Below are 13,706 nucleotides of genomic sequence, written 5' to 3' on the forward strand. Positions count from 1 at the left end.
TTCCATCTCTGGACCTCATGCCCTTCCAATTGAGAAGTAAGTTATAAGCTCCATGGTTTAAAGTGTGATACTCCAGCATGGTACATTTGTGTACATTTGATGATACGTTTATGTGAGCTGGCGGCAGGCCTGGTCAACATAGTTCCAGGACAGCCAGGGCCATATAGAGAGACCATGTCTCAAATTGTCAGCCCTTTCCTTGGTATACTTATACTAGTAATTGATTCAATTTTCTATGGAAATTGAGTTCCTTGAGAGTTATTTGAGAAAAACATTTGGTTATTTTATTTATGTAAAACTTTATATTTTTACAGTCTTGTTATTTTAAACAATTTTATTTCTGCTAGCAAACATCTTAATTTATTTTGAAATGGGTTATTTGGAATAAATATAAAATACACATAGGAGGTTCGTAGCTGCTAATTTGGAGAAGTACTGGGACCAGGTTTCCTTACAGTGCTAGAGGTCAGACTCGGGGCCTTGCACAGGCCAGGTAAGCGCCTTGTCATTGAGCCACATCCCCAGCCTGGATGTACTAACACTCTTAACTACATTTGTAGTTTTTATGTATAATTAAAGTATAGTGCACCTTCAAAGTAGTCCTACGTTAAGATATGAATTTAAAAGAGAAATTTGATAAGGACATTTTGTTTTTTATTTTGTAATTTTAATGATTTACTAAGAGCACTAAAGTGTGACGATGTCTCATGCAGAAAGGCACAGTGCACAGTGAGTCCTTCGCTGGAGTCTGGCGTCTGCCTTTCCAGGCCTACAATCACACTTTGCCATCAAGTTAGTGTCTAACCCTGAGGAAAGCTGGGAAGTAATAGAGTTATCATAAGAGCATACAGATGCAGCATTGCTCTAGCTGTCCCGTGCAACTGTCTACTCTCGTTTTTAGTGGTCAAAACATAGCACCTCCGAAATTCTCTGCTGTTGGAACCCCTTTGAAATTGTATGAGGACTCAGTGCCCTTTTCTTTATGTGTTATGTTTTTCAATACAGACATTTTATTGCAACACAAATGAAAACTGATTTATAATTTATGCATTTATAATCTACTTAACAATTAACAAACTAGTTACATGTTTAAACATTTCTTTGAACGTAACTTTTTTAAAGCAATGGTTAGTGAGAAGAGTGAATTTTCACATTTTTTTAATCATTTTATCCATTTACATTTCAAATGATATCCCCCTTCCTCGTTTCTCCTCCCCAAGCCCCCCATTCTATTCCCCCCTCTCTCCTCTCCCCTTTGCCTCTGTGAGAGTGTTGCTCCACCCACTCCCCCCCTCACTGCTCTAGCATCTTGATACACTGGGGCATCAAGCCTCCACAGGACTGAGGGCCTCCCCTCCCATTGATGTCAGATAAGGCCATCCTCTGCTACATAAGCAGCTGGAGTCATGAGTTCCTCTGTGTGTACTCTTTGATTAGTGGTTTAGTCCCTGCGAGCTCTTGGTGGGTCTGGTTAGTTAACATTGTTGTTCCTATGGGATTACAATCCTCTTCAACTCCTTTAGTCTTTCCCCTAGCTCTTCCACTGGGGTCCCCAGACTCAGTCTGACGGTTATCTGTCTCTGTATTAGTCAGGTGCTGGCAGAGCCTCTAAGGAGACAGCTATACCAGGCTCTTGTCAGCAATAGTGCCAGGGTTTGTTGTCTGCAGATGGGATGGATCCCTACGTGGAGTGGTCTCTGGATGGCCTTTCCTTCAGTCTCTGCTCTATTTTTTGTTCCTGTCTTTCATTTGGACAGGAACAATCCTGGGTTAAAAATTTTAAGATGGGTGGGTGGCCCCATCCCTCAACTAGGGCCATGCCTATCTACTGGAAGATCTGTCTCTACAGATTCTTTCTCCCCTCTGTTGGGAAGCCTTTAGTGTCGTGGCTTATTTGAGCCCACCTGAGTTCTCTTTCTCGATTCTGAATTCAGTCAGTTGCAATTCTTGTCTTGGTTGAGGTATGTGAAGAGAATCTGACGTCACACAGATAATGTGAATAGAAAAGGGAGGGCCACTTAAGAAGTCATTCTAGGACTGTGGATTATTTTTTGGCATTATCCCAAAGCTTGGCAAGTGTTAGTTCCTTCCAATTTATTAGTAATGCAAAATATGAAACCTAAGCAATAAAGTTTCCTTCTGTGTTCTATTAAAATCTGAGGGTCTCTTTCAGTCTTGACTGAAGATTAACTCATGCATGCATGGTCTTATAGCATTGTGTATTGGTCATTTGTACAGCAGTGGTTCATTGCAGTTATCACATCATCGGAATGTAGGCAAATGTCTTCTTCAGTATAAGAGAATCACTTGTTAATATCACTATCTCTAGCATCAGAAGAGTTTTAACATTCATTATATATATATATATACATACATTCATATATGCATTTGCATTGTGCATTCAAGTTGGCATGTCCTTGCCATAGTGCACAGGTGGAGGTCAGAGAACAACTTGCTGGAGTCTGTTCTCGTCTTCCAGTATGTGGGTTCTGGGGATTGAACTCTGATTATTAGGCTTGACATCAAGAACATTTACTTGTTAGTGTAAAACAAACAAATAAACAAAGGCTTTGTTTTGTTTAGTTTATTTTTCATAAAGTTCACTGTGGTGCCAGGGATCAAGCCCAGTGTCTTCCCTCCTAGCTACATTTCCAGTTTTCAGAAAAGCTTTTGAATATTGGAAAGCTTTTGGGTTCATGTTGACAAATTCTTACTTTTCACTTGAAAATTGTTTTTCTTGAAGTAATAGCACTTTGTTAATTTTATGTGGAAAATATCTGTTAAATAACTAACACTGGATAAGCTTAATTTGCCCATCATCTTCCAAACAATAATGGCATTCTGTGTGGGGGAAAAAAACCAACTAATTGACTCATAACTCAGTCCCGTAAGTGCTTTTACAAAATCAAGATGATGACCATGCTTTTTGTCTGAAATAGTAATTCTTTATAGGTACTTATCCTTCATCACAGAATATTCTAAATGTATGTTCTAGAATTAATATACAGGGCAGATATTTACTATCTCAAATAACATTAATCCAGACATTCTATTTTCAAGATTTATTCATTATTTTTATTTTCTATATGGGATTGTTTTACCTGTGTGTATGTCTGTGTACGTGTATCTCCAGTGCTCTTGGAGGTCAGAAGAGGGTACCAGATCTCCTGGAACTAAAGTTATAGAGGATTATAAATCACCATGTGGGTGTTGGAAACTGAACTGAGTTTTCTGCAAGGATAGCAAGGGCTCTTAACTGCTGAGCCATCTCTCCAGCCCCAATCAGAGACTTTCTTAGGTGAAATTGTCATTTATTTAGTCTATAGTAGTAAAGCAGTAAAATACAGCATCTGCCAGTTTACCCCTGCCTCGATTCTCATAGGGTGTTAGCAGTTTCATTCACAGTCCCTTGACACTATCATTGCCAGTGTCAACTGTGTGAGGAAGGCAAATGGAGTTTCTCAATTACCATAAAAAGAGTTTTGACCTTGCCCATCCTCCCTGAATGGGTCTTGAACACTTTTAGAATTTCATGTGTCATACAAAAGTTCTGATTTCCTAACTGCTTCAGATAATCAAGCAGATGGATGTCTTGTGGTACTCATTCCGCTAGTCCTTATTTTCCTTCCAGATTTTAAGTAATAGCAGGGACTAGTAGCTTTTCACATAGTCTGCACAGTGCATAGTTAAAACAGAGAATCAATAAATGACTTGTCCATTTTTCCATTCATTTGTAATGATCTCACTTCTAAAAATAAAATAATCTTTAAATAATGTTTAGAAGAAAAACAATACAAGAAAAGCAGCTTATTCCCAGAGAGAGTAAAATATTTTTTATGTTTTGTCTTTTCCCCCTTCTTTAATATTCAAAACAAAACTTACTGATTGTTGAATGACTGTAATCTTGGTGCTCAGGAAGCAGAGGCAGAGGCAGAGGCAGGAGGATTACAAGTTCAAGGCTGTATATACCAAAATCATATCCCAAAAGATGTAGTTCAGTGAAAGAATACTTGCTGGTGTGTGCAAGGTTTTAGGTTTGATCCTTATCACCACAAACAAAACAAAAAGCAAAACAACAAAAAAGCTATCTTGTTGATGTAGATTTTTACCTGTTGTTTAATGGAAGGCTTACTGAGATGGGGAAGTCTTCCTCTGGTGCCCAGGCTGCCTTGAACTCCTGAACTCAAGTGATCTGCAGTCTCCCAAGTAGGTGGGACTGCAGGCACACACTACCTCACCCAGTTTATTCATCATTTACAGACACTAGTAATGTTGATCATTACCTGCTTTGGGAGAAGAAAACATAGTTTTGAGACACTGACAATAAAATACTGTTGCATATAATCAGCTGTCAACATAAAGTCACTCAGTTTAATCAGAGGCAGCTTTAATGATTCCGACAACTCTTTGTGTTACTTTGTTTCCACAGTACGAGGGGCTGATTCAAACAACTTTCTCTATTACTTTGTTTCCACAGTACGAGGGGCTTTGGAGTTAAGTGCTGAGGGCTTAAGGAGCTTGAATTTGTGACGGCATGTTAAGCACGTAGCAAATGGTATTCATTTTGGAATCAATTGAGTTTCTGTTTTTGTTTTTAAGGCATATTTCTCATTTTATGCATAAAGTTCCCTTTCCATCTCCTCAGAGGCCACGGATTTTAGTTCAGGTAAGTTTCTTTTAATATGAAGGCCATATGAATTATTAGTAGCTCCGTCAGTGTGTAACATAAGTATAGCAACTTCATTGTGGGGGAAGTAGAATGAGCTCTGGAGAAAACCAGATGTTTGTCCATGTTGGAATCCAGGCTCTAATATTTTATGAACTCCATCCACAGAAGAGGACTGTGGACACATGTAATCCCAACACTTGGGATGTAGAGGCAGGAGAGTTGAGAAGTTAATTTCAGCCTGGGCTACAGTCACTTCTAGGCCAGCCTTGTTTAAACAGTGGGTCTGTCTAAAAAAAAAAAAAAAAAAAGAAGTATACAGGTTATGAACACACACACACATTGTTTCTAAATATTTGAAAGTTTGTGCCATTGACGATCATATAGTTGGTTAAATGTATTAGAATAGTTATCGGGTATAGTTGTATGTTTATATATTGCAGGAGGGAGGAGATGCCTGCGCCATGGATGCGACAGGGAAGTTTAAATGACTATAAATGTTTTCACAGTTGAAAACATCTCTGCTCTTGATATCTTGTCTGAAGTCTTGATAATTTAAATTGCCTGTTTATTTAATCTATGAAATGTTTCATACAAAGGAAATATTTTCATGTGTTGATATCACATGCGTTGCTGGTTATTACAGCCCTGGAGGTGGAATTATTAGTATTGGAAATCACTTAGCAGATAAGATATTTACTGATTGATAGAAATGTACATATATTTGAAAATGCAGATGAAATTAGTTGCATTACTATATTGATACAGATAAAATTTCTAGAGCATACTTTTTGATGGTGTTGACAGTTGGTCTGCACGGCTGTTCATTACTTCATGACACTGGGTGCCAGAGTGCTAATCTAGCACACACATGTGGAACTGTTTTATAGTAGAAGCTGGCATATGTTCCCTGTATAGATATTATCTAAATATTAATCTTTGCAGGTTATCCAGTCCTCTGTTGCGGGGCTCTGATCTGCTGTTGCAGCACAAAATCAGCCAGAGGGTGTGTGTGTGGTGGGGGGAAATCTCACGGCTATATTCCATTAAGACTGCTTACAAAGCAGAGAGCCCATGGATTGGTCACAGGCCATAAGTTTACTGACCCTAAATGTATGGTATTGAGTAAATGTAACCTGTTAACATAAGTTTATTCAAATAGAATTGGGGAAAAGTTGAAGACATAAGAGATAGGATTCAGAGTAAGAAGTTGGAAGGAGCCAGAGGTCAAGACATGCTTTAGAGAATCCAAAAGCATTAACTGCTCTTAGGCTGGTGATCTGGGGAACTTCCTGGGTGCCCTCATTAGTCCATGTCCATTACGAGCGCATGGTGCATCCGAGCTCATCCTTATATTTGCTTTGTTTTAAATCTTCCAGTTATCCCCACACGATAATCTGATTCTCAGTCAGCCTGTTTCTTCACCTCTTCCATTAAGGCAAGTAAAGCTTCAGTTCTATTTGTTTCTTTACATCTGTGTGTACACAGTCCCACATCCATGCATCTGCCAACAGAGTCTAGAAGAGGGTGCTGGGTTTCTTGGAAGTGAGTTACAGGTTGTGAGCTTCCCAACATGGGTTTTGGAACTGAACTCAGATCCTCCGGAAGAGCAATGGGCATTCTTAGCCACTCAGCCATCTCTCTAGCCCTAACTGGTTCTCTAAGTCTAGTGCGAACGAAAGTAATGTATATGTGTATTATCTTTCCTAGCTAAAGTCTCAAATGTTAATGGAAGCACTTTTCATTTAACCCTTTCTTAGCAGATTCTTTTTACTTAATATTAGGGTTAGTTTTTGAGAAGAAAGAAAGCTTTTACAATAGTGTTTGGTATTTCTGTGTATCTCTGTTACCACATACTTACTGTGGGATAATAGATTATGAAGGCAGTTTATTTTTAGCTCTAATTGTCCTCTGAAATATATCCAAATACATTTTCTTTTTCAAGACAGGTTTCTCTGTGTAGCCCTGGCTGTCCTGGAACTTGCTCTGTAGACCAGGCTGACCTAGAACTCAGAGATCCACCTGTGTCTACTTCCCAAGTGCTGGGATTAAGGTTATATGTCACCATTGCCTGGCTTAAAATTTTAAATTTAATCCAAAATTTAAAAAATACTTATTAAACAGTACATAGTTCATCATTCTAAAAGTTCAGAGAAGTTACAAAATATACATTCCCTACGGTATCATTTCTTGAAATTTAATTAGCTGTGTAATTTTTCCGTCAGAAATAGTTATGGTATAATTAAACTATTATATTGCACATACCTTAGGGAGACCAGCTGCCATCTTTGACATTCATTTTGTAAGAATTACAGATGATTTCATCATTAGCCCTTAGCCCAGAGTGATGCATGTTTTTCAAGCTCTTATCTGAGCTGAAAATAAGCTGGACACACTATTACAATTGATTCTAAGTGGCCAGAAGGACTTTATGCAGGGAACAGCATTGTTGAGATATAATTTACACATGAAAATAGTTACCCACGGGAAGTGTTCAAATCAGTGATTTTATTCACAGAATTCTGCAGCTATTATTGTGAATAAAGTTTAGGATACATTACTTATTCCGTGTTATTTGCTGCTAACCTTGATTCTGTCTGTTCCTACATATATGTGCTCAAACATATACACAGAGGAATGTGAACATATACATGCACTTGTGTATGCACACACACACACACACGGAGACATCTGTTGATCTTCTTTACCGTTCTACAGGTTTGTCTGTTGTACATTTTATGTAAATGAAGTGATACATATTTAGTCTTTTTATTTCTCACTCCCTTCACTGAGCCCGTTTACAGGTTCATTCCTGTGCGGCACACATCACTGCTCAGTCCTCTTCCTCCGGCTAGTACTTCATTGTATGAACACACTGCATCTGTCTATCCGTTTATCTCTTAGGAAGCCTCTGTATTTTGGCTGTTGTGAATAACTTTGTTTTGAACACATGCAACTTTTTGTGAGCATGTTTGTATCTTTTCCAAAAACCTTATTATTAGTTTTGCTTCATCATAAAAAAAAAATCAACCCAGTGAAATAAGTTATTTACCATTATATAGGCAAAATGTTCACTGGTTACAAGACTACTTGGTTAGTCCATATTTTTTCCTATCTAGAACATCTAAGTTTATTGCTTTATTAATTCTCTCTGTAGATGTATCTCACCATTTCATGGTTCTTGATTTCCTAATGCTGTTACCATTATAATAGTGAGGAGTTTATATTCATAAATCCAAACTTAAATATTTATATTTCCTTAAAGGGAGAGAGGCCTGAAAAGGCATGGTTTTGTGATAAGTACTATACATTAAAAACCTTTCATTAAAGCCAGGGATGGTGGTATACACCTTTAAAAGTCCCAGGACTTGGGAGGATGGAGTAATAGGTCTCTATAAGTTCAAAGCCAGCCTGGTCTACATAGTGAGCTTCAGGACACTCAAGACTATATAGTGACACCCTTACTCAAAAGAAACTAACCAAAGGCCCGTTCATTAAAGGATTAGCTTCTAACCAAGCATTCTTTTAACTAATTGAATTTGTTTGGGAGGACATTATATATGTGGCAGATCTGTTTATGTAAAATGAAGCAGATATGCAGGCGTGTTAGTAAACACTAGTAATCCCAGCACTTAGCAGGCCAAGACAAGAAGATTGACAATTGGAGACCAACCTGGGCTACATAGCAAGACCCTGTCCCAATAACAACAACAACAACAACAACAACAACAACAGAAAAACGAAAAGGAATAGGACAGGCAGAAGACTTTCCATACTGAATGCAGTGCTGAAAAGTGCATGGCCTTAAAAGCTCACACACTCACATTCGTTCACACTGCTTGTGATACTGTGGCTTCTCTGCCCAAGAGCAGCAGTTACGTTTAAAGTTAAATATACACAGCCCTGCTCCCCTAGATAATTAGGAGTTTAAATTGTTGGGGTTGTTTTGCTTTGTTTTGTTTTTTGTTTTAATGTGTATTTTGCTTGGACTGACAGTGGTGGAAAGTTTTCAACACTACTCCAGAATCTTGGACCTGAGAATGCTGTGACACTGCTGGTGTTTGCCGTAACAGAACACAAAATCCTCATCCATTCCCTGCGGCCCTCTGTGCTCACCAGTGTGACAGAAGCATTAGTGTCTGTGAGTACCATTTCTTAGGTACTAAATTCTTAGTAAATTTCTTAGGCAGTCAGTTCAGGCTTAAACTTAATTTATTCATGTAATTGAAAATCATTTTAATACTTAACTACATTTCAGAAAATAATGGATTTATACATTGTTGAAGTAGCTTTAATTTCCTGACTTAATTTGAGTTATTATTTAACTCATTATCAAACATTAAACTACAGGTAGTAATCTAGAATATAATTTTGTGTGTGTGCTGATAACTTATGCTTCAACATAAGAATCCTAATACTCTTCCATCTTTTGTTCATCCAAGATGATCTTCCCTTTCCACTGGCCCTGCCCGTATGTTCCTCTCTGCCCATTGGCTCTCGCAGATGTCCTCAGTGCACCTTGTCCATTCATAGTAGGCATTGATTCAAGATACTTTGATCTTTATGACCCTCCACCAGATGTCAGTTGTGTCGACTTAGATACCAACACCATTTCTCAGTAAGTACACTTGAGAATTTACAGCTAAGTCTCCGTAACGTAATTGTCTCTGTATGTGAATTTGCAGTTTATAATTGCTGGCTAATGTTCTTATATATAGTATTGAGATATATTAATTTTTTTGTATTTGGAGTTCACCATCTCCTGGTCAGCACTTGCTGTGCTTAAGTAGAGTATCTTTAGGATGTTAGAGGTGGCCGTGTTGGAAAGAAAATACACTTTTAATCCTCAGGCTTTAAATATTTCAGAAACATAATCTTATGCTTACTTAAAAAATTAGCACAAAGGAAATAAAGTCAGTTAGAAGTCGGTGTTGGAGAGAAGGGCTCAGTGGTTCAAGTGCTCTTGCAGAGTACATGGATTCAGTACCCAGCACTCACATAGCACTAACAACTGTCCATAGCACCATTTCCAAGGAATCTGATGCCCTCTTCTGGCCACTATGGAGACTGCACATAAAATTGCACACATATAAAATATCTTTTCAGATGATGATTGGGAAGTTAATAAAAAATAATGCCAGGTACCACAACAATTTTTTAAACCTCTTTTTTTTTTTTTGCCAGATGAGTATGGGAGAATCACAGCTGAGTTAGAAATCTATTCCTGTACTAAGAGTCTAATCTTATTTCTAGTATAAGACTATCAGAATACTGGTGCATCATAATAAAATTAGCATTAGAACATTCTAATTTTAAAATAATCTATAAATTTATATATAATTTCCCCTTTTCATATTCTTGGAATGTAGCTTTTAAAAAATATTTCTTTCTTTCTTTGAATCCAATTTTCAGACTAGTTTCCCATCAGCCAGTAAAGAAGGAAGAAATGACTGCAACAATGTGGTGCCCACAGGACCAGGTTAAAACGTCCCCCATTTAGTCCCTCTGAAAATCCCAAAAGCTACTTTAGTTTTTCACTTAATAAGGAATAGGTTTTTCTTTGTTTACTTACTGGTACTGGGGACTGAACCCAGGGCTCATGCAGGCTAAGTATGTGCTCTGTCACTGTGGTGCCCTCCTAGCCCTTCTGTGTTTTAATTAGAGCAGTATACCATAAAGTCTGTCAATTCATTCCAGAAATGTAGACTGACCCTCCACCTTCGCCTTGTACATCACCTTTGCTATGCATCAAGCACCGCAGTTGCTTGAACCGTTAGAAAAAATGGGAGATAAAAGATACTTTGTTTGGAAGTATATGCACAGTCAAAAAGCTTTTATTCATTAACCAATAAAATATGGGACATATTTTATACATGAAGACCATTTTAATATGGAATTACTCAAAGCAAAGATTTTTTTTTCCAATAATTTATTTTCTGTTGTTTACATTACATCCCAATCACAGCCCCCCTTCCCTCCTCTCTTCCCAGTCCTACCTTTATGAATCAATCCCTCTACCATTGTCTTCTCCCCTTTTTCTCAAAGGAAGGGAGCCCCCTTGTGTACCTCCTCACCTTGGGACATCTAGTGCCTGCTGGACTAGGTGAATACTCTCCCACTGAGGCCCAACCAGGCAGTCCAGATAGGGGAAGGGGATCCAGTGGCAGGGAACAGAGACTGAGACAGCCTTCACTCCACTTGTTAAAGAAACCAAAGATTTTTTTTTTATGAGCAACACTGTGTTCTTTGGTAGGAGTGTTTCTTTTGTTGAAATAGTAAACTAGTACTTTGCTTTCTCACTTCACAAATGTTAGATGAGACAGTGATTTTTTAAAGATTTATTTATTTATTTAATGTATCTGAGTACATTATTGCTCTCTTCAGACACATAGGAGGGCGTCAGATTCCATTACAGATGGTTGTGAGTCATCATGTGGTTGCTGGGAATTGAACTCAGGACTTCTGGAAGAGCAGACAGTGGTCTTAACCACTGAGCCATCTCTCAGTGATTTGTAAAGCTGAACTAAGTGCTACCAGTGAGTGCACACTGCTTATTATGATAGGCAAAGTTCTCCCTCTCTCACACCCTCTCAATTTGTTAAAGTAACCTCTTCTTAGCTGGGCATGGTTGCACATACCTTTAATCTCAGCACTCAGAATGCAGAGACAGGCAGATCTCTGTGGTCTATGTAGTGAGTTTGAGGAGAGCCAGGGCTACTTAGTAGACTCTGTCTCTCTGATACCTAATAATATTTGGTACTTTCTTTCTACTTTGATCACTAGTTAATTGAAGAGTCAAAAATGATATGAGTTGTTTTCACTTGGCTCTTTCTTTAATATCAGCCACCCAAGCCTTGGCGAGGGTGGGGGGGGGGGACCCCTACAAGTGAACTAAAGCTCTCTGCTTCCATTCATCCAGAGTTCCGAAACGCCAACCTGAAATTTGAAAGAAAAACAAATTCCCAGTATAGGACTTTTAGTTTTCTTTTCCTACCCCAGATACATACAATACAGATTAAGTTCTGAATTCCAAGAAATTTCTGAAGAGGGGGGAAATGAATTAATATTTATAAAATATAATGTGCATAAAGTCACATGTATAGCCTAGTAACCCCACGTTAGTCTGTGTCCTTTATGAGAATTTCACAATTCCTCTTGACACATAAGAAAGTGCAGGCTTATTTATATTTTGTAAGCAGTTAAAGGACACATAGTTTACTCTGCCGGCACTTGGTTTCTAAACTGTTAATCTCCCACTGTGACACTAAGACTTCTACCACCTATGATGAGGTAGCTGTAACAGATAGTAATCTTGTAAATGGAGGTATCATGAGCAAAAATGTGGAAGGCTGTCGGAGATTAAAAACTCTGTAGAAAGCAAGGTAAAGCTCCCCTACCTGACCACATTTCACAGAAACAGTATCCAGGGCAAGAGGAAGAAATTACCTGAGTAAATAACAATGTGATACTTTTGTATCCATTTATGCCAAAAAACATATCCTGAATATCTACTTCTATAGAGTGAATGGTAACAAAAATGCAAACCAAATCAATGTTCTTCTTTCTCTGAGTTCCTCCAACTCTAATCTAAGACAGGTGTGGGTAGAGGGCATACTATTTGGAAATGTTTTATCAAGATAGTGATGTAAAAAGTTTCTACATTGTAGTCTCCCTGTACCATGCTCTTAGTCGCCTTATAAATGTAAAAACTATTAATTCTTTCACAGTAGAACGTCTGCAGTTTCATCCTGCTCTGCCTTTATTTTTATTTTCATTCGTTAGAAAAGAGGATAAATTATAAGATTATTAATTTATATAAGATTAAGCTTTTTTCTACTATTTTTGCTTATTTTTCAAACTGGTATTTATTTGTTCTGTAAGAAATTTGTGGGGGGGACATTTAGAGATAAAACCCTAGCTTGGCCAGTTCTACTACCCACTTGTACTGAGTTGTTCTTTGTGTACAGAACATAATGAGTTTGCTTGCCTTCTCTTTTTCTCTTTATTTTTCAACAGTCAATGTGAGTATTTATTACTTTTTAAATGAAAAAATACTGAATAAATAAAAAGTAGGCTAAAGAAAAACTATAGTTAAGTTCAAAAGCTTTATGGTGTATTATATCTCCTGTGTTATAATGATTATAATAAAGGAGATTATAGGCTCCTTCTACAGACAGAGATATCAGTTTATAAGCAGATAACCTCTTTTAAAGTTATAAAATGTTTTGTAATATTATACTTTGCTCAAGGAATTTAATATTTTAGAAGCAAAACCCAGAATAATTTTTATTTACGCTTTGGAAACCAAGAAACTAAGCATATAGCAGCGTATTTTAATAAGGTCTGTAGTTTCTAGGTTCATTGAAAATTCAGTAATACCTTTTCTTCTCTTAGGAAAAACTGCTACAGTTAGATTTTCCTGTTGTTTAGGTGTCTAAGCCTTCTCTCAGGAAAGCAAAGTGTGACAGACGCTGCACAGACATAACAGTAAATGCTGAGGTGTATGTAGGAGAGGATTACACCTTCACACAGATTAATTTTATATCATCAGTATCCCAACCTGCCTCTGTCAGATTTTCTTCATTAACCTGACTATTCTGAATGTGTTGCATTTTTTTTGTTTGATGGCTGTTTCCCCTTCATGTATAAATGCAGCAGGAATATACTCCCTCCAAAAGTCCATGTAACAAATGTATTGTTGTTGTTTTTTAATCTCAGAACTGGTGACAAAAAGAATGTAGCCTGGAAGATTCTTCCGAAGAAGCCATGTAAAAATCTGATGAATACGCTGAATAATTTGCACCAGCAGTTGGCAAAATGTAAGTGGATAACTTAACTTATATAATGTATTCTGAGAAAATGACCGACTTTGTCTGAAGTGTTTTTTCTTTTTTAGCTAAGGAGATATAAGTAATAAGGAAAATAGAGAATGTTTACATGTCACCCTGGAGCAGGGCGCATCTGCTCTGAATAAATGCTAGTTTGTGTAACTGTGCTGCTAAAGGGAGTATGATACTGGAACTGATACTTATTTTGTTTT

The 13,706-nt window shown here is 37.6% G+C and overlaps 1 protein-coding gene across 2 annotated transcripts in view; it reads left to right on the plus strand.

The window, feature by feature from the left end:
• Positions 1-13,706, plus strand: part of Dennd4a (DENN domain containing 4A) — a 103,006-nt gene that overhangs the window by 39,755 nt on the left and 49,545 nt on the right. For both annotated transcript variants that reach the window (XM_028752334.1, XM_028752335.1), the window contains 6 exons: positions 1-36; positions 4,600-4,666; positions 6,046-6,104; positions 8,663-8,807; positions 9,109-9,284; positions 13,385-13,485. The exon at positions 1-36 is cut by the window's left edge and continues 206 nt beyond it. In XM_028752334.1, coding sequence (XP_028608167.1) covers positions 1-36; positions 4,600-4,666; positions 6,046-6,104; positions 8,663-8,807; positions 9,109-9,284; positions 13,385-13,485 — 584 coding nt within the window. The remainder of the gene's footprint in view (positions 37-4,599; positions 4,667-6,045; positions 6,105-8,662; positions 8,808-9,108; positions 9,285-13,384; positions 13,486-13,706) is intronic.

Source organism: Grammomys surdaster, unplaced genomic scaffold (assembly GCF_004785775.1).
Source record: "Grammomys surdaster isolate TR1022 unplaced genomic scaffold, NIH_TR_1.0 125896, whole genome shotgun sequence".
Taxonomy (NCBI): Eukaryota; Metazoa; Chordata; class Mammalia; order Rodentia; family Muridae; genus Grammomys; species Grammomys surdaster.